The sequence below is a fragment of the Pempheris klunzingeri genome, chromosome 11, assembly GCF_042242105.1.
Source record: "Pempheris klunzingeri isolate RE-2024b chromosome 11, fPemKlu1.hap1, whole genome shotgun sequence".
Taxonomy (NCBI): Eukaryota; Metazoa; Chordata; class Actinopteri; order Acropomatiformes; family Pempheridae; genus Pempheris; species Pempheris klunzingeri.
Window position 1 is genome coordinate 9648461 of NC_092022.1, and position 20706 is coordinate 9669166.

General features: G+C 44.0%; 1 protein-coding gene across 5 annotated transcripts in view; it reads right to left on the reverse strand.

Moving 5' to 3' along the window:
* Positions 1-20706, reverse strand: part of casz1 (castor zinc finger 1) — a 74641-nt gene that overhangs the window by 31121 nt on the left and 22814 nt on the right. For 4 of the 5 annotated variants that reach the window (XM_070839308.1, XM_070839310.1, XM_070839309.1 and 1 more), the window contains exons 1-2: positions 14818-14924; positions 103-654 (exon numbers count right to left, since the gene is read on the reverse strand). In XM_070839308.1, coding sequence (XP_070695409.1) covers positions 103-654; positions 14818-14896 — 631 coding nt within the window. In that variant the 5' untranslated portion in view covers positions 14897-14924. Of the gene's footprint in view, positions 1-102; positions 655-14817; positions 14925-20706 lie in introns of those variants that run through there. The other variant, XM_070839307.1, reaches the window with a different exon arrangement.

Genomic DNA, 20706 nt, shown 5'->3' on the forward strand with positions numbered 1-20706 from the left:
AAGGGCAAAGGTTTAAGATGTATAAAAAGGGTCTGGTATAAATCAGAGTATGGCAGGGACATCAAAAGGAAAGTGATAGGAGGACAGAGAGTCAGAATGTACCTGGAGCAGAGAAAGGTGCTTGGCGACTTTGGGCCTCGCTTGGTGGCATGTAGGTATCATCTTTTGAAGGCCTGTCTTCAGCTTCTTTGTCGTCATGGAAACTGCCATCCTGAGACCCCGCCGCAGGCTCGGCCTCCTCCTCGTCATCGCTGCAGCCTTTGGGCTGTACCATGTAGACGCCCTCAGGGGGACCATCTTCGTCATTGCTGACTTTGAGTTCTTGCTCCTGTTCGTCCTCAGGAGCTGGCGGCTCTTCGCCATACTCGCCGTTGACCCACTTCTCAATGGCCTCACGTCTCTTCTGGTCCTCCTCTAGGCTCTGACTTAGGTTCAGGCTCTCGGGGAAGTTGGTCTCATTGTCGTCGTAGTGGGAACTGCCACGCTCACTGTTTTCTGCTACACTCTGGTCTCCCTCTGCGTTCTGGGAGCTGCTGTCGAACACCACCTGGCGGCTCAGCTTGGCACAGATAGCATTGAGTTTTAGGCCACCTTTCCTTTTGGCGGCCATCTTGGATTTTCCTGAGGTCGTTTCAGTGCATAAACTCCTTTCAGCTGATGGAAACAAGAAGAAAAAAAAATTGCTTAAAGTTGTTCAGAATCACAATTAACTATGTTACGGTTAAAGACATATAATTCCAATGCGCAGGATTTTAAAACGAGGGCTAAGCGTGCTTTCATGATCACTGGAAACAAAGTTTGAACCAACTTTTCCATTTCCAATGGAAAAACAACACAGAACATCAGTGACTGCTGCTATTAATATCATCCAAAGGCACTTAACAATAACAGCACAAGACTGGAAGGACACACTGAGATACTGTACATATCTTTCTAAGTCACACCTCTTTGGTCAGCTCAGAGTTTAATAGTGGTGGAAAAAAAAGGAGAAAAAAAAAACACAGGCAGCTGAAAACACAGGCAGATAGATATCAGACCCCCTACGGTACTACAAGCGGCAAATACACGGCTACATAATCCTTCACATGACAGCACTATAGAGACACTGTGAAATGTTATCTTCACTCTCACCTTAAGAGGCTACGGTCCTGCCACTGAGTGGGGGGCTGCACAGCATTAAAGCTGTCAAGAAGTGGAGTGAAAATGCTGAGCACTTTTGGGCTTTTTGGAGCCGTGTTCTCCTGTTGGCTATTCAGTGGGATTAAACTCAATAACTGTTTCTGTAGAGGCTGCTGGTTTCACTTTATTAAAAGGAAACTAAAAAGCTGTATAAGTTCTCTCTACCGCCTGCTGTCTTTTACTGTTGATCTAGCCAAGACACTAACACGGACACATCAAACAAAACATGTTATAGTTACCGTGTTCCACATATCTTCACTGAACAAGACATACTGCAAAGTCTCAACATTTTTTTCCCATTGCGGCCCCTCTGAACAATAGAGCATGATAGAGTGTGCTTTGGGGCAGGAATGGGTGGCATTATTTCAACCCAAGTGGGGCTATCTTTATAACATGTCCTCTGATGAGGCAGGAACAGCTGCCTGTGGCATTCCATATCCAGAGCTGCCTTTTTAGGGCAGAAACTGCACTCTAGTACCTTTCACTTTATTTCTAGGGCCACCAAAGTTCACCCTCCAACAGCATTTTCCAGACTCAAAATCAAGGCCAGATCTTTATCAAGTTGTAAATAACTTTTAAAAAGCAAGGAGGAGGTGACCGTGAGTAACACAGTATTTATGACATGAAAAAACAAACGAAGAACAGTAGAATCACCAAGGCTCAGACAAGCATGTTAACTTATATTCTGTTTTTACTGTTTAGTATGTAAAGCTTTGTCAGTTGAGGCTCTGAGAAAACAGTTAAACAGCGTGCCACAGCAGAGATATTTCCTCTTGTGTGAGGTTGTATTGAATCTTTACTGAGCCACACTGTGGTTAAGATAATAGACTACACTGAGCTACGGACTCACCATTTCAGCAGACAAAAATATGTGATATCAGAGGTAACAAAGTTCTATCTTAAAGACTCAATCCACTCTCTATAACAATGAGTACGAGCCTCTTCATTTTCCCTCAGCCATAAAGCCAAGCACAATCATGTGTGAGCCATTGCCGGCATTATGTAAATCACATCGGTGCAACATAAAATCCTGTTTTCATTTTCTTTTGCAAAGCTGTGGAATCATTAGAGGATATACAATTTGAAGGAGTTTACAGATCACCCCGTCGCCAGACAATGCACCCTGTGCTCCCCACACATGCTTTCTCAGTTACTGTATTTACATTGCGGGCTTCCTCTCTGAAACAATGACTTCAGGAATTATGTAGTTTTGAGCAGGCCGTATATCAGCTGCACATTACTGTACAATTTAGTGTTAGACAATTGCAGGCGGGGGTGAAAGGGTCACCTTTTAGGAGACAGCAATTTTGAAAAGAAAAAGGAATCAGCTGGAAAAACTATTAGGAAGTGGAAGACATAAATTTTCAATTTTTTTTTTTTCAGAAATAGTCTACAAAGGAAGATTGAGGTCATTTGGGTGTTGCAGTGGAGGTCATTTTTTCTGTTTACTGCGTTCAGTATTTCATGCTTTAACTACCGATTTCCTTTGCATTGCAATCTCAAACTCCTTGTAGGAAATGACCCCTACACAGTTGTTTCTTTCCATTAGTGGGTATTTATGTATGGTTTTCTGTTAACAATAAGGAGCGTGAGTGGAGGACCAAGTGCTACCGGTTGAGTATCTAAGCAGGCCTCTAACTGAATTATCAGACATCTTAAGCACATATTCAGTGTTTTCTTTTTAAAGGTAGGGCATGCTTTAAAATAAATTTAATAATGTGAGCTTCCTGTGAGGAGGAACATGCTATGGTTCGATGGTTTATGGAAGCTGTCTAAACTATTATTTATGCTGAGGGTTTCTGTCCATGGACGCTTTTTGCCATTGCTTACAATAGGGATTGCTATGGTAACACTAAGCTGTTTACCTCAAGTCGTTTGTGTGCATGATAGCGTACAATGAGATAAAATCTGTGGGGACCTACATGAAAGAACAACTTTTCCCTCTGGGACCAACTCCCCCACCTCCCTGAGAGTCCAGTAAGCATTCTGCCTTATTAATGAATATCAGAAAGAAAAACAACACTGTCACATGCATTGGACATTATTTACAGTCTGTTTTAGCCTGGTGTGCTAATTGTCAAGGAGGAGACACCTCAGTAAGCACTGGGAGTTGGAAAAAAACAGACAGGTTTGAATTTGAACACAACAGCTGAAACTAATTTTTCCGACTGCTTATGTTAACTGTGACACTATTTTTACTGGAAACAGTGCAGGGCCACAAAGGAGTGCCATATACTGTCTGTATAAGGCTAAAACCTGAGGAAAAAAGTCAAGAAACTATTTTGAATACATTTGGACTAGGTCAGGTTCTTTTTCATCTTCAGTCAAAAATAAGTGCATCAAAGTTCCTTCAGTCCCTGTTTCTTCTCAGCGCTGGATGGCGTTCAAGTCTAGCCCTCCACACTGACAAACTCACTCTTCCACAGCTCCAAGCCCCACAGGTCTTGTTGGTTTTTGATGCAGAGTCTCTGTTTGTGTGCCAGAATGATATCATGCCCAATCAAGTGGTGTTTCAAATCCTAATAACGCTGTTGGAAGTGCATTATTTGTGTGAACGTGCACAGACTGTAATCAAGGCAGCGGGTAAAGGAGGTGGGAGTTAACAATGGTTGTGACTGGCAGAGTTGTGGCTTTACCTCTTTCATATAAGACATACGAGACGAGGCAGCTTATGCCCAAAACGCTCCTGTAATCACCTTGTGGAAGATGTAAAGTCACATATACAACGTACAGAAAATTGAATAACTTGACTTTATTGTTCATTCAAAGTGGAGTGCTGCACAATAAACACACCGACTCCCTGCAGTGATGTCAGTTTGTATGAAGCGAGCACGCAGGAAGGTCTGTGTATCAGAGAGGTAGATATTACCTGTTTAAACTGAAGCTTATGTCTTCACCTAATCAAACACAGGTACAGGGCTTGTTGTAGATTCCTGCTGAGTTCCGACATGACTGACACAGGGACAAACCCCCTGCAATATCAGGAGTTAATTAATACAAACAGGGTCTGGGAGATGTCTGCTCATCTCAGGATTATTTTACAATATGCAACTGAGAGTTGCTGTAGCTCTTTAAAAAAGCCCAGTTATAACTTTATGAACCTTTGGCAGATTAATCGACAACGCTGCAGCTCCCTGTGTGTACTAGCTCACTGAACCTTTTGTGTCTCTGGCTCTCAAGGGAGATGTATGTGTAAGAGAGTGTGTGTGCATGTGTGTGTCAGGGAAATCACTGAGCCACACAGGCAAACATACACAGACACACTTGGAAATTACCATGTTTTTATTTTTGTAAATTTACAGCTTGCAGGAAGAGAATGTTTTCCTCTTCTCTCTCTCTCTCTCTCTCCCTGCAAGGCAGTGAGGCTGCGGCAGCCGCAAGGAAGTCAAGCGGAAAGGCACTGATGGACAACTACGCCACGACACCCAGACCCCAGCATCTGGCCCCTCTCTCATTTTTATTACACAAGAATAACAATAAGCAGGTCGCCGACCCCGCCGTGAGATTTTGCCACAGTTTTCCAACAGTCGGTGCAGCCGATGCTGAGAAATTTCCATTTTTCCGCATGCATATTTAATTGAGTTTTGTCCCAGTGGTGCGGAAATGATTTGTTTTTTGCTCTCTGTTCACTTGACTCCTCTTCGGAGTCGCTAACCCTGATTAAGACGTTCCCGTTAATTTCCCAGCGCACACCTTTTTTTTGTGCATTAATGGTTCTGATCGTCTAATTAAAACTTCTCAGCTCGGCTGCTGATCACCGCTCGTTGTGCCTCTGACCTGAAGTTTTAATTGCCGCATCAGAAGCGATAATAATAATTTTGAGGTTCTGATGATTAAAAACAATGCCATTGCCAACTAGTTGATAGATGGGGGTTTAGGGGTGGGTACATCTAAAGGAGAAGTTTATGTAGAGAAGGGAGTTAGAAAAGGAGCTGTAAAGCTGCATACACAACTGAGGAGCAAAAAGGGTGGGGGTGGGGGGGGAGGGTGACTACTGTAGGTGATCACTAAGGGGAAGGGGGTGGCAGAGCATATGGAAATCTCATATGGCATTCCTGTCCCTAAGAGTCTTCCTAAAGAAATGGGTTTGGCTGTGACTGGGACTTAGCCTTCCCCACCTCAGATCTAAATTTGCCACTAACTGATCCACTTTGGAGCTCTACTCACTTGGCAGGTTTTGCCAGGTTGGAGAAGAGAGAGAGAACCAGAAATAGAAAGAGCATGAGAGAAAGAACGATAAAGGCACATAAAAGATGACGACAGTCCAACACCCTCTGCTTATTTTCATAAAAAGATAATAGCGCAGTAGGCGCAGTACAAAAGGCACATTGTTCAAAAAGTGACTGAATGGAAAAAAGGAACCTCCAGTGACTGTTGTCTCTGTCATAAAACATAATACTGATGAGATATATATCACAGATGGATTACTGTCACAACAGGAGAAGTGAGGTGATTGTGATCTTCGTTTAAACAGTACTTTCACACTGTACTTTTCAGATCATAGAAACTGCAGTAATGATAGGAAATGATTCAGACATGAAGAGAGAGACTGTGCACCCAGGAAACTGCCACCAGCACCAATCTGTCACATTTTGTTCTTTAACCACTGGATTTATAATGGATTTTTTAGGTTCCATAACAGGATCAATGTTTTACTGCGACACATACTGTACATGCATGCAGGCACACACGTGCAGTACGCACGCACGCACACACACACACACAGACACACACATACAGATATACAATCAGGAGGTAGCTGTCTTCTCTCCCCTGCCCCCTCCCCTCCCCCTGTCCCTCTCTCTCACAAATGTATTTTATTATTAATCAGTTGGTTGCACATCTGCCTGCTTGTTGTTTTTTTTTTTTCTATCAATAAAGCACTTATTGCTTTTAGTCTAGAATGTGACCTTGCACACTGTGTGCAGTATTTCAGGGGGTGCCGACCTTGAAGGACCTGTTTGGACTATTACACTTCAGCTCAGTCCACAGGCTGTTATCAAACACAAGCCCTCAGCCAAGTGCCACACTCGCCGTCACATCGCCAGAAAACACAAAGAAGACGCTGCGGGACAAAGGCAGACACAAACGGCCCCAGTAACACACACACACACACACACACACACTGACTGCACAGGACAATGTCTGAAGAAAACAATGTATATTTCAAGTGCAGACGGAAGAGGAAAGACGTTGAACTTGAGGGCAATCAGGCAGGAAAGTTGAAATCTAAGGACAAATACGCCCTCCAGCTTCATCACAAACAGGGTAATTATGGTGTTTTCCAGAACAGAGGACAAGCAGCCTAAAATGGTCTAAGGGAGAAAAAAAAACAATCTGACATGAGTGACAAGAACCATTCTGACAGCCACGAACCAAAACAGCCAACTTTTATTGAGTTTGCTGCTTAGGGTAATTCATGGGACACACGGCTAACTTGTTAAAATTGTACATCAAATCTGGAATCGCAGCTGGCACCAGATGATGACTTAATTTGTAAGTGTTTGTGTTACGGGAGCAAGGAAAAAAAAAACAAAAAAAAACTTTGCTTTAAAAGATGCACAGTTGCACACACTCCCATGCTTCCACAGACTCAAACAAGGGAAATTTATTCCTGCAGCTTTGTTTTGAAGCTCAGCTCCCATGTTCAGTTTCAAGACACCAGGAGTGCAATTTGATAAGCCAACCGCCATGGTAAATGAGCAGACGACCCTGTGTCCCTCCCTCATGGTTGCCGTGCCTGGTGCGGCAGCAAGGCAGTGTGGGTAGTGCAGTGGAGAACGGGCTCAGCGGTGCACCTCTCAAGAGCCCTTGAGCTAATATCTGTACAGATTAACTGCTTCAGTTGTATTTTGGTCACGGGGATCTCTCTTCGCCTTTGTGGCTTGTTGGGAGGGAGAAGGGGAGATGAGTGGGAGTGTGTGTATTCATATGAGTGTTAGTTACACGTTTTCTTCTACAGCGAAGTGAACGGCCTGCTCGCCTAGGAGGTCAGGAGCGACCAGACTGGTGTGTGTCACTCCATGTTTTTATCTTTGGGGCCATATTTAATTTACCAGAATCCGGAGCTACACTGCTGAGTAAGTCATCCCCATCCTCTCACCATCACCTACCCCCTCCATCTCTCCACAGGACATGCACGCACACACACACACACACACACACACACACACACCCACACCCACACCCACACACACAGACACACACACACAAACACAAACACACACACACACACAGTGTCAATCCTCCAGGGTAAACTCAGCACACGCCGCTCCATTAGTTATCAATTAAGTCTGGAAATCTCCACCTGGCTTACACACACACACACACACACACACACACACAGATGAAACCTGCACAAATACGTAGAGCCCCTCTCAACAGGAAGTTGAAGAGAGCGTGCCTTATTTGACTACGAGTGTGGGTGAGAGTGTGTGTTTGTGTGTCCGTGCGGGTGGCACTTTTGTCCATGAGGTTAACCTTGATATGAGGCCCTGTCAGGCCAGATAATGTCAATCAATGACAAGCCCTCACAGATAACCCCTAATGTGAAGCCTAAAAAGCAAAGCTGTTTAGATCTTTAGACATGCCCCCTTTCACCAGCATATGAATTGCATTACAAGGAAATGAGCTGTGGCATTTCTTTAATAAGACTCTTAAGACATTTTGACAGCAAATAAGGCACTCTGCCGTTAAAAAAATTAAATAAAGCCCCCGCTGACAAAGCCTCCTCACACAAGGCAGTGTTCTGATGGGCAGATCCAAGTCCCTGTTAAGTGGAGGAGAGGAAAAGACATGTAGGGAGGGGGAAAAAGGAAAAAGAAGGGGTGGACCTTTCCTTTCTTTTTTCTAAAGCTCCCAGGGACTTCTTAATTGATTTCCAAGGTTACGTTTCAAATTTGTTTTTCAGATACGAGGGCCTTGTGAATGAAAGTGTGAGTCAATGTTTTTCAAGCAATTTCCCTAAATTCAACCTAGTTTCGAATATTTGCGTCAGATCTCGCTGACCCCCCCCACCCCATCCCCCACCCCCCTCTTCCTTCCCACCTCCTCCCTTTGCTCTTTTTCTCCTCTCTCTCCTTGAAAAGAAAGAAGGAGGTGACATTTACCCAAAAAAAAGCTTGTATTTCCAGACAGGATGCCTGCACTGACAACATCGATCCCTGGCTACCATTAAAAAATTTGCTCTGCCTGACAGACTTTTCCTCTTTTGGACTTTATATGTGGTAGAATGAATCACAGGTGCCTGTTAAAATGTCATCCTGGGCAGGTTCTCCACCTGTCCAAAAATGACCCACGGCTCTCTAAAAATAGGGAGGCTTTTTCAAACACTTACTTTTTGTCACATTCTACACTTTCAATGTTCAATGTTCTCTTCTTACGAAGCACAATTAAATTTTGATCAAAACACATTCTTTGTAGGACTAAGAGAGGAAGCGATGGGAATGAGTCTTCCTGCTCCTGGGATTTGCATTTTTAGGCCCTGTGGCTGTGATTCCACTGCAAACTTTAGTTTTACTTTTCTGATAAGCAGGATGGAACTAACAACAATAGCATTAACATTTTAAAGTTTATATGTGTCCATGTATGGTTGGAAAAGTGTGGATATGTGCACAATACACCAGAAGCACATATGTTAAGTGGCTGTAACCAATATTGTGCGTGTGTGCATTGCTGTATGTGTGTGTTGCACACCTGCTTGCAGGCTTGTAGACAGCAGGGCATTGTGCTCTGTGCTCTCCTTCTGCTCCTCTCGGTCTAGTGGCTGCGGGTCACGTCATTTGCTCTGAGACACACACTGTCAAATACGCACACTGACAGTTCTACACACTCAGGAAAAAGTGATCCACAGTGAGGATAAACACACCACTGCGTCAGTGACAGCACTAAAACAGTGTGCTTTACCGAAAAGTTCAATGTGAACTGGAGGCGGAACTAAACGTGGCAGTTTTCACCTAAAACAGGAACATTCTTGTTTCTGGGAGTTCAGTAGAAGGAGGAATGTGCCGTGACTGAATTTGAAGGTGTGATAAAACAACACTCACAATGAAGGAGGAAAAAAAAGAAAAATGACTGTGAAACGATGAAACAAGCAAAGCTGCTTTACAGGAAAAAGAATGCTGTCTATTTTGGGCCTCAGTGTACAAAAGGAAGTGCTGCTAAGTTGACTCAAACAAATAAATTTGCTTTTGATAAAACCACAGCATCTACTTTTGCATTCTACACCAAACCCACTTTGTTTCCTGCATCTTTATCTTCATGACTTGCCACATTTGTGAGAAGCGACTCACTAAATTGTCAAGCACAAACAACTGAAGGTTTTCAAATAGTGCAGCACTGATGGCTTAAAATGTAATTTTATTTGAAAAGTGACAGGTTAAAGGAAAGCCTCAGAAGTGATCATGGAGTGTTTGCCTATTTGCGCTGTATCCAGCTGCCCGTTTTACATTTCTCCAACATTAATATTCCTCTTATTATTATTTTAAAGTGAAAACGGATACTCTGTTGAAGTGCAAATCTGATGAATTACGGGAGCAGATTGCTGCTATTAATTATTAAAACCTATTTTATAAATATTCAGGTCTGTCATGCATCTAATAATGAACGCTTTAGAGGAGGTTACTTCCCGTGCGCATCCTAATGTGTCAGAAATATCACTTTTAATCACGCTCGTGTCAGCGAGTGCTGGGTTTGAACCTGCCGAAAAAATCTACCAAATCAAGGAAACTCAGCTGGCCTACTACTGTGCTCATCACCGCTCTTCCGTTCCTGCTGTTTTGCATGATCCAGGTTCTTCTCTTGCCCCGTCTAAAGAGGTGGTGAACACCTCTCAGCTCCCCGCTGCATTCTTGCTGTGGTAATTTGAATGGAGAATAATGCATCGGCAGAACTCTACCCTTCTGGACACACCTAGTCCCAGCGCTACTGCTGCCATATGCTGTGTTGATACATATTCATAACACTTTCTCATGTGTTGAGTGTTGGTGTGCAATGAGGCTTAAATGAGTGTCTCACAACTTCAAATGGGAGAGGAAAAAAGAAAAGAAAAAGACGGGCACAAAGAAAAGTTGGACTGCTCTTCCCCTTTTTCAGCTTTCCTCTTTTCCGCCTCCCACTTCTGAAGAAAGAAGACAAGTTCGGGTGTTGATAGGTGATCCAAGTACTTTTGTGAAGATGAGCGAGAGGCTGTGGAGTGTCAGGATTGTCTTCAAGAAGCTGTGAGAGGCAGCAACTGTCAACATGGTTGGATAAATTGTGCTGTCAGGGGGGCCGGATGGTCTCACTGGTAGGACGATGGCACTGTACCATGACCTCTATCCACCCCAGCAGTATATGCATATGCTGCACAGAGCATACGCATAACCAGATAGAGACAGACATATACACACACACACACACACACACACACATTGTGGAGCACTCTAAGATTAACGCTGTCAGAGCAACAATGATACCCCTTCATTATCTGCACACGGGGCCTCCTTCGTGCGCTTGCTTGCCTCACTGTCCTCTCCACTGCTTCTCTATGGAGGTAGTAATTACTAAAGCTAACATTTCTTGCTCTCCGTGTCTCCAACTACCCTCCACTTCCTCATTATTTCTTTCTTTTTCTGCAGTGCTTTCAAGTGCCTTGCCAGCCTTTTTGCCAACTGGTGACAGCTGACGGTATGCCAATGTTGATGGCAGCACCAGTGTGACTCACTCTGTGTGCGTGTGTGTGAGTGCTGTATTATGAAATCATTTGGTGCCCAACTGATGTGCAATAATGGCACAGTGTGGTACCCCAGATTCAGATCAGTCCTCTGGGTCAAACACTCGCAGTGCTAGAACAACAGAGAAATGCTTGATGTACCACTGCTGTATCAGCTTTACTATACATTGTTGGTTTAACAGGCTAGGATCAGAGAGATGCTCCCTCTTGGATGGCATTTTTCATTACCAACAATGGTCTTACTCTTTGGCTTTCTTCTTTCTCTCCCAATGGAACTATGGCTTTATCAAAGGTGATAGCTTGCTCAGGCGCATTTTCTCAAACGTCTTCTTCAGCCAGCCATTTCCCAAGCCGCTCTCGGGTAAACGTCACTCATAAAAACCGGGGAAGATTTGATGGTGAGATCAAAAAGAAAGGAAGGACAGCAAGGAGAGCAGGGAGATGGGGGAAAAAAGAAGAATGATACCCTCCTCCCCCATCCGACACCAACGAGTGCTGAGGGTAATTCCTCCGAGCAGGGCCTGTGTTTTCAGACGCAAATACAACAAAACGCCGGGTGCTGCCATGAGACATCAAAATGGGCGATTTTGACTTCAGAGGGTCTTCAGATGCTTGAGGAGTTGAGAGAACAGAAGGTACCAGCAGGCTGTTAACAACCAATACGGGAACCACGCCAGGAAGACTGTCTCCTCCCAAAATGCCAATCGGCACCAGATCAGTAAAGGCTTCCACCATACTGTAATACCCCACCTGAGCACTTTCATCTGCTGAAAGCGGAATGACCTGAAAGTTTATCGGCTGCTGTATGTCTGCTGTTTATTGTACCGTTGGTATGCGCCATAAAGGCAGAAATACAAAAAACACACACAAAGCCTTTTCTAGAAAGACTGAGGGTTTCAACAGGTGCCTTGAAAGCAGGAATTTTATGTCATTTGCCTAACAGAGAGATTTTTATCAGTAAATCAAAGGCTTGCTTCGTTCTTTGGAGACCTGAGTTGTGTTGTGACACGCCGAGAGGGACGTCCGCATTTTCTCCCGTGTTGTTCTCGCTCATTCTTAGAGCATTAGGCTCACTCTAAATAGCCTCAAGGAGATTAGGCTGGCTCATATTCAAATGCACATTTCTTCTAAAACCCACTACATGAGTGGGCCAAGGAGATCAGCGCAGGAGCCTGGTGAGACGGTAGTCAGAGAAGATTCTGTCATGTATAAATCAGCTGAGAGGAGAAAAAAGAGACAGAGAGGAAGAGTGGGAGAGAAAGGCTGAGGTAAAAGACAAACAAGTGTTGGCTCTGCTATATGAGTTTAGTTAGCTAGAGAGTTAGTGCATGAGTTATGGCTAGCGAAGGGCTGAGGGACGCTGTATTTATGAGGGGACTGAGTGAGTGTTAAATCCCTGGTAAGAAATAAAGTCGTCCCTGAGCGAACAGGGGAAACATTTCACTCAGTCTAAGAGGTGCCTTGAAAAAAAATGAAAGCCATCCCTCTTCCACGGGAAGCACTATTCCGTATTCCCTAAAATTGCTTTATTCCTTAAAAATGCTATAGATCACATCCAAGTGGATTGAATCTCATATTTGAATAGAGACGAGGATTCACCGTGTGCATAATATCAAGGGAGTTCATGAGCCAAGGAAAGGAAAAGAATCTGATTCTTCTAAAATTGCATGCGGATTTTCTGAGGGATCTTTGGCTAAGGGGGGCTGCCAAAACACACAGTGCACTTGTTGCAGTGCAAAGGTTCATCCAAGAAAAGTTTTCCACTGTGGTTTACCCAGGAAAAGTAGTTTTTCTCAATTCAAATATTGGAATTTAGCTATCTAAATTAATCTAAATATCTTTCCATTATCTTTATATCTAAATGCACATGTATTTTCTTTAATTTCTTTTTTGCTCTCACAAAACTTGCAGTATTGAATGGAGTCAAGAAACAAGCCAGAAACAAAGGAAGGCACGTGGCCAACGGAAAAGGAAAACCTTCACATTGCACTTTGTGCACATCTAACTCTAACTCAGACCTCTCTCCAAACCCCGCAGTGGTAATAACAATTATTACTTAAAAAGGCTATATTTTTGCATTAACTTAAAAGGCTATATCTTTTTCTTCCCCTCCAGCCTGTGCGGCCTCACTTACCCTAAGTATCTTCATAAATCACCAGTTACTGTTAACATGTACTCCACAATTCAGTCATCAATCTCCTACCAGGTCAGAGTGAAAACAGAGGGGGAAATGTCTGCTTAGTAAAATGTCTCTCTCGTGAATGCTGCTACCACCACCCACTACTCAAACACACACATACACACACAATATGCACGTTGAGCAGTAGCATACACACACACCAGTTAAATAACAAGCACACGCGCCCGGCACACAGCAACCAGAGCAGTCCTATGGGACACAGGAGCGGTTGCCAGATTGCCACGGTAACGCAAGCCAAATTCAATTCTGACTTCACCTTTCACTCGGGAAGCTGGTTCCATTTGTTATAAAAACAAATAAACAGCGAGCGTGAAGTTAGAGCCCGCCAACTTCTGCCTCGTCTGTCTTTTCTTTTTCTTTTTCTTTTTTTCTTGTGGGCCTTGACAAGAAATATCAGGCCCAGGCTGTAGCAGTAGGCTGTTTGAGAGACAGACACCCACAGGGCCGCATGTAAATCTGTGTTTATGTTCACAGACACAGTATTTATTTAACCAAAAGGAGAAAATCTAATTGTACATGAGGAGGATTATTCCTCTCAGAACCATGTCTGCACAAGGGAGAAAAGGACGACTCTTTAGCCTTTATTCAACAGACACTGTTTACATCAGTAGAGTGGAAAATCCCTCTGATGACAAACCTCTCCATCACAACATCTGTATCTACGTAGGCCAAATCAATCTCGACCAACACCGCAAATTACCTCATGTCGTTTCCGAAAACATCTGTACTTGACATTATCGCTGAGGAGTTTTAGGTGCTTTTTAATAATTTCTATTTTTAGCCTGTCATCAAATATTCGTTCCCTTTAAAGTCAAATAAAGTGTATTTGCGTCGCCTTTGATCACTTTAACAGCCTGAAAACGGCTTCATAATAAATAAAACATATTCACTATAAAGTTAAGTAATGTGTAATTAGTGGTGGTTTAAGTAGTCAGATCCCTTACTTAAGTAACAACACCCCAATTTAGAAATACTAAATTATAAGTAAAAGTAAAAAAGCAGCACTTCATAAGTGCAGAAGTATTATGAGAAAATGTGAAAGTACTCATTATAACAAAACCAATTTTTATATCTAGATATATATACCTATACAGAAACTCTTAAAACTCTTTATACACTGTCATGTAGTTCAATCTATAATAATTGTATTTTATAAGTTGTCCATATATTTGTAAAATTTTCTGTTGGCATTAAATGTATAATAAAAGTAAATTGTACAGTACAGTATTACTTTCCACCACCATGATATAAAAAGTAGAACTGTGGAGTGCCATAAGGCACAACACAAAAAGTCAACAACAGAACTTTAGAGGAAGCAGCACACCATTAAAACTAATTAAACACATCACTGACATTCAGTGCACTATAGGTACAAATATGCATCTGTAATTAAAAACTACAAATTTTTTTCCAGAAAGCAAACATTACACCTGCTGTTTCCTCACTCTCACACACGCTCTCTCTCTCACACACACACAAAAACACACACACACTTTGACACCACCCACCACATTACTACACATGCAGGCCTGACTCATGCCAACTGCAGACCAGTTCACCTCGAGGAAGCACTCAACTCCGCTGTGTGTGTGTGTAGGTGTGTGTGTGTGTGTGTGTGTGTGTGTGTGTGAGGGAGGAGAGAGAGAGAGAGAGAGAGAGAGAGAGAGAGAGAGAGAGAGAAAGAGGGGGGTGGGGGGAGAGAGAGAGAGGTGTGTGTGAGTCTTACCTGGCAGCAGACCGCCCTCTGCGCTCTGTCTCACCTCTCCCTCCTGCCCTGGAAGAATTCTCTCCACAAAGCAAGGCATTTTCCCCTCAACTGCTCCTCTGCTAAGGCTCTGCTTTCTCTCTCTCTCCCCCTCTCCCTCTGTCTCTCTCTCCCTCCCTCTCTCCTTCTCACTCCTTTCCTCTTTCCCACTCTGTCCTCCTCTCTCGCTGTCTATCTCTCCTCCCTCCTTACCCTCCCCCTCTCTCCTTCTCTCTCCACTCCCTCCCACCTCCCTCCTTTCTCAGAGCACAGATGTCGAGGCTGTGCGAGTTTACCCACTTTACCAGTAGGGGTCCTTCATCGCCCTTCTCCACCCCACAGCCACATGGGGGAACAAAACACACACACACACACACACACACACAGGCCCCAGGAAGGGAGAGCCACTTAACGGGCGCCCTCTTGTCACTGCTACAATGAGAGCCCTATGCAGAGCAGCATGGCTGTAGGAGCTGTGCGCATGTGTTTGTGCCTGTGTGTGAGTGAGAGTGTGTGTGTGCGTCTGAGAGAGACAGGTGTGAAGTGGGTGGTGTGCACAGGGAGCTGGCCCTCGGCCCTTTCCAGCCCTGTTCAGCCCTGTTGGGCTAGGCTCGGTCCTGCCTCCTGGCCCCTGAAGTGTAGTACGGTAGTAGCTTACACACACAAACACACACACTCATGGGTATATGAACACACAGACTGACTTACAGTGTGTCCCTCACAGCCAGCAGCCAAAGACAGAGAGAGAGAGAGAGATTGTGGGCATGCAGAGGCATACACACTTTCACTCATACACAACACAGACACACACACACGGAACAACTGCCGCTGTTTGCTACTGCTGCTGTTGACAGTGATAACATGTGCTTTGTGCCCTATGTGTGTGTGTGTGTGTGTGTGTCAGTGTGCATGTGTATGCACACACAAACACACACTTTCATACACAAACACACAGCGGATGCCTATCGGCTCTCATATTTCAGGTCTCTCTCCTATCCGTTTTGTTTTCTTTTTTTTCATTTAAAAAAAGAAAACAGTCCTCATTGACACTGGCATGTTAGATTTGAAGGCTCTTAGCTAGTGTACTGTGGGGAATTTCTAGTTTCTCTCCTACTTGTGGGGCACTTTTCACATTGCAATATCAGTACTGGAGAATATTAGCTATCCTGCTGAAGAATGTCAGATCTCTGTTTGCCTTTGAATAAGGGCAGATTCCCCAGAGTAAAAGACGGGAAGATCTAACTATCAGAGTCTCAATAAGCCTGTAATTATCTTCTGTGTGCATCGTCATATTAACAACTGAATTAAAGATGGAAAAAATTCTTTAAAGTTCAAATCAAGTAAGAATAGGAACGACACCATTGCTTAAAAGTAGTCCTCACATAGAAGAATGCGAGGACTGAATGGAAACAGTTTTCTGCTACACAGTTCAAACAGCACTTCAACCGTGTATAAAGCAGCAAACTAATTACAGGTAAGAGAAAGGACTAAAATTAACACTATGTGGAACTTGATCCCACATTTTTATCAAATATTGCCTAACTTTTATGACAGTTTATATTGCAGGAAAGCAGTGATGCTGATCTGGATCCTGTGCTATTAAAATATCAGAACAGTAATTATCAGGCCAAGCTTTGTGTCAGGACTTGTTTTTCCATTTATTGCTACCTGGAACAGGATAAGGGTATCTGCACTCAAGACGTGATATCCTGGACCTGCTGTTGGTATCATTTGAACAAAGGGTGGATCGCCTTTATTTGAGTCAAACAAAGCCACAAAAACACACAAAAATGGCAGTCACTACTTGACAGACAAGGCTCCAACGCCCAACCAGACTGCCTTCAAAAAGTTGACAAAGAGTAGTAAAGGAAATAGGATGTTAAAAGAGCAGGACACGGATGTTGAATAAAGCCACCAGAACGTGTACATACTTAAAGTCGTGATAAGCTAATGAGGGCAACAGAGCTGTGCTTTTGGTTTTGACTCTTATCGCTGTTTACATCAGTAGCAAATCTCCCTTGACAGCAAGACTGAAATCAAATACAGGTTTTTAGGCAGATGAAAGAAAGTCATTTGTATTTACAGGAAATAAGAACGATGCACTCAATCATTATTCCCTTGCTGTGCTAACTAGAACGCAGCCCCTGTATTAGATGTTGGAGGAGCAGCACAAGGACAAGTAAAACATACCTTAAATAGACTACAAATGAAGTCACTTAACACCCACTCGCTTCCCTCGCCACCCCCTGCTCTGTCTGTCTTCAACAGAAAAAGCCTGTGTTTGACTGTCTCCCTCTCAGGTTCATAGTTGTCTTTTGCTTTTTAAACAGGCACCTCGCCTGTCACAGTGCAGGAACCGGCGCATTCCCCTTAAATGGCTCCTTTTGACAACTGATCTGTAAATACAGCCGGATCTGCAACTTCCCCCTTTCTCTCGCTGTACTTTCTCCTTTCTCATCTCTGCTCTCCCTCCCTCTGCCCAAACTCCTGCCAGAGCCCCCCCCCCCCCAACACACACACACACACACACAACATGAAGGTCTCCCTATGACCCCCCCCTCCAATCTCATGCACGCACGCACACATGCACAAAACACAACCATACACACACATTTACCCCCACATCCCCCTCCCAACTTCCCCAACTCCATTCCCCCTGCCTCTATAAAAACACAAATATGCCATAACTCAGGCTGTGCTGCCACATAGCCTCCATCTTGCCCTGTACCGGGGAGGGGGAGGCCTCTCAGGAAGGTCACCAACAAATGGTTTTCCGATTCACTGCCCCTGAAATAATTTTGTGTATTAAAACCTGAATCTGCACTTTTTGGCCTGAAAGCTTTTCTAATTATTCCGGTGTCCTTGGGACAGACACAGATCCTTCACACGCCGGGGGAAACAAGCTATAGAGCAACCACTACAGCCACAAACACCCCTCCACCACCCACCCTCCCTCCCTCCCTCTCTCTATCCCTCCATCTCCCCACCTCCTCTCTCCTCTGCTCTGCTTTCCTCTCCTCTCCTCTCCCCGCTTTACAGCCACCCCCCTCCCCAATCTGTTTTCAAAGCGTGTCTGTCCTTTATTAAATTGTTTTCTTTTCCACATTATCAGTTGCCATGGAGACCTCATCTCTCGGATTATTTGAATTTCATTATATCTATTGATTTGGGAGCATTTCATCTTTTTTATTGTTTTTCTGTCAATTTTCGAAACGAATAACCATCTAATTTGCGTCAGCGCTGATTACGTTCGTCCCTCAATAGAGGTCGGCAGCTGCGCCGGGGAAACAAATCAATGGAAAAACATCATAAAACTCGAAAGTACAATCAACCAGGATATGGGTGACATTCCGTGGTTGCTGAAACGAAGTCATCAAAAAATATATACTTTTTTTTCCTGCGCCTCTGCATGTGTGGGGGTGCAGTGAGGAGGACACATATGTGTCTGAGCAGATATATTACTATATTTCAGCACATAATATACTATGGTAAATTTCCATACTGATAACAGCCCCTCCCTGCCTGACCAAAACAAAAAAATGCTTACTGTATCTAAATAATTTATGCAATTTTAGCATTTATATATAAATTTTTTAATAAGCTGCTTGGAGCAAAGTGGCCATTAACAAAACACACAGCTGTCCAATGGGCTAAGCCCAGCAGATCAATTGCGCTTTTTTATGACATGATAAAATGCTTTTAAAGCAATTTACACAAATATGGAAAAAATGACTTCATGGGCTTCATTTATTCATAAGGACGTATTAGGAGAAAAAAAAAGTCTTACAAAAGCCAGACAGGAGAGATCGTCCCGGTCCTAACTGGAACGGACTTGCTGCCCTCTCCACAAGGACATAAAGTTTCATTACTGATGCACGCAGTCAAAGGCAATTTAGCAAACAGTGTGCAAAAGAAAACATCAGCATATTGCAAGTGTTCCTGTATTAGACGGACCTTGCATGTTGTTTTCCAATTTTGATTCATTTTTGTGGGGGTAGGGTGTGGGGGTGATGGATTTTTTCCCCCCCTTGCCCAGTGTCACCCTGACCCAAAGCCAAGGGGATGTAGCCTCAGTGACTGGAACGTGTGCTTTCTGGCCCACAAAACCAAGACAAACCACGTGCCAGACAATGAGGCCTTGCAGCAGGACAAATGTGTACACACACCTTCAGCTGTGCAGTGATATACAGCACATGACACCCAGACCCATTCTGTGAGAAAACAGGCCCACAAATATTTCAGTGGATCTGATCATTTAGCATCTTAGTGCAGGCGCACACACACATTATGCACAGGGGTATAGATGGGGGTGGGGGGTGTTGTGGGGGCAGGCAGGGCCATTTGGAGGCTAATCTTGTTTCAAAGCATCCTCTCTTCATGTGCCGACAATGTGCCAGAGCCGATCTACAAAACGCTGCTGCTGTTGCTGCTGCTGCTGCTGCTGAAGGCCCCATGTTTGCAACACATGTCAACATTTGACAAAGCATTACTTTTCCCCCCCAACAATATTCTCCTGCTCAGGCCTCTGAAATGAGGGCGCTAACAAATTAGCTTTTTATGTTTATTTGTGTGTGGGTGTGTCAGAGGGGGGGGGGAAAGGGAGATCACATTTTCTAAGGCACCAGTTCTCAACCCGAAAGAGAGAGAGAGAGGGAGAGAGAGAAAGAAAGAGAGACAAAGAGAGGAAGACAGAGAAGAAAGCAAGGCTGAATGTTTTGGAGTCACGATTCTTCCCCTGATTGCCCTAGCTGTCTCAGTTGTGCAAAACATGACCCTCCCCTCCCTCAGCCACGACAGAAATACGGGCGACTGGATAAACACTATTTTATGCACTGACTAGATGAATCGTCAGACAGTAATTACAGTCTTCCTCTCACCCCAACAAAACTCTACTGTACAAGCTCTTTCTTTGACACCAAACTGCAGTAGCACGTAGTACAAAACTGCAGGTGTGTGACATGTTTGTCAATGCCTCTCCCAACTAGATAAATATAAATATTAGACCCTGTGACAACAGTGAATTGCTCTCTGCCGCTTTCAGCGATGTGTTAATAATCTGTAGCTGAAAGAGGACTTGTTGTGTGGACGGACGATGTTATCATGTGCAGTCAAACGTTGCAGGGGCTGGCTTTGTAGAGAAACTTTGGAGATTTTTTCTGCTACCCTAGCAGTTTGTGCTTTCCTCTCCTCGATGTAACAAAAATAACACGGTTGTGTCCCAAACTAAACATTCCCACACAGTGGCTGGTCGTCTGCTAGGTCTCTGACACCAACGTGCCCAGCACAGACAACTCAGTCCTGACGCCTGTTTAAAAGAGATCCAAATTTGATGTGCTGACAAATTTGCTCAGCAAAGGAGTTCATTTCTGGCGTTGGCACGTATAGAAATTTCAGACATTAAGGTCCCTTGTTCGTCAGCTACGAGCGTGTGGTGACAGCAGTGAAACACTCATTCTCTTACTCTGTACTGATTCATCCGGTCAGGCCCCAAATGTGGTGCAGTAAACCATGCCGCCAATGTCCGAGCTCTAAAAAGCACAATTACAGAGGACCTCGACTGAATAATTTAAAGAGCATAATTATTGACCTCTATTCGAATTCCTCTGAAAGGTACATTAAGATATAGAAAAGCACTGGAGGTGGAAGTGGAACTGAGGGAGTGTGTCTCCCCAGGCCTCCCTAATGCACTCTCCTGCTGTACTCTAACTTCCTGTGGACCCCTAATGTGCCCGCTGCTCGCTGGCCTGATGAAGACTACGGTTAATGAGGCCCCTGTTTCTGAAATGAAGTATCTCTGAAACCATCAACATGCATTACTATCAAGCCACCAACCCCCGCCAAACCACACGTATATACACAAACACACACCAC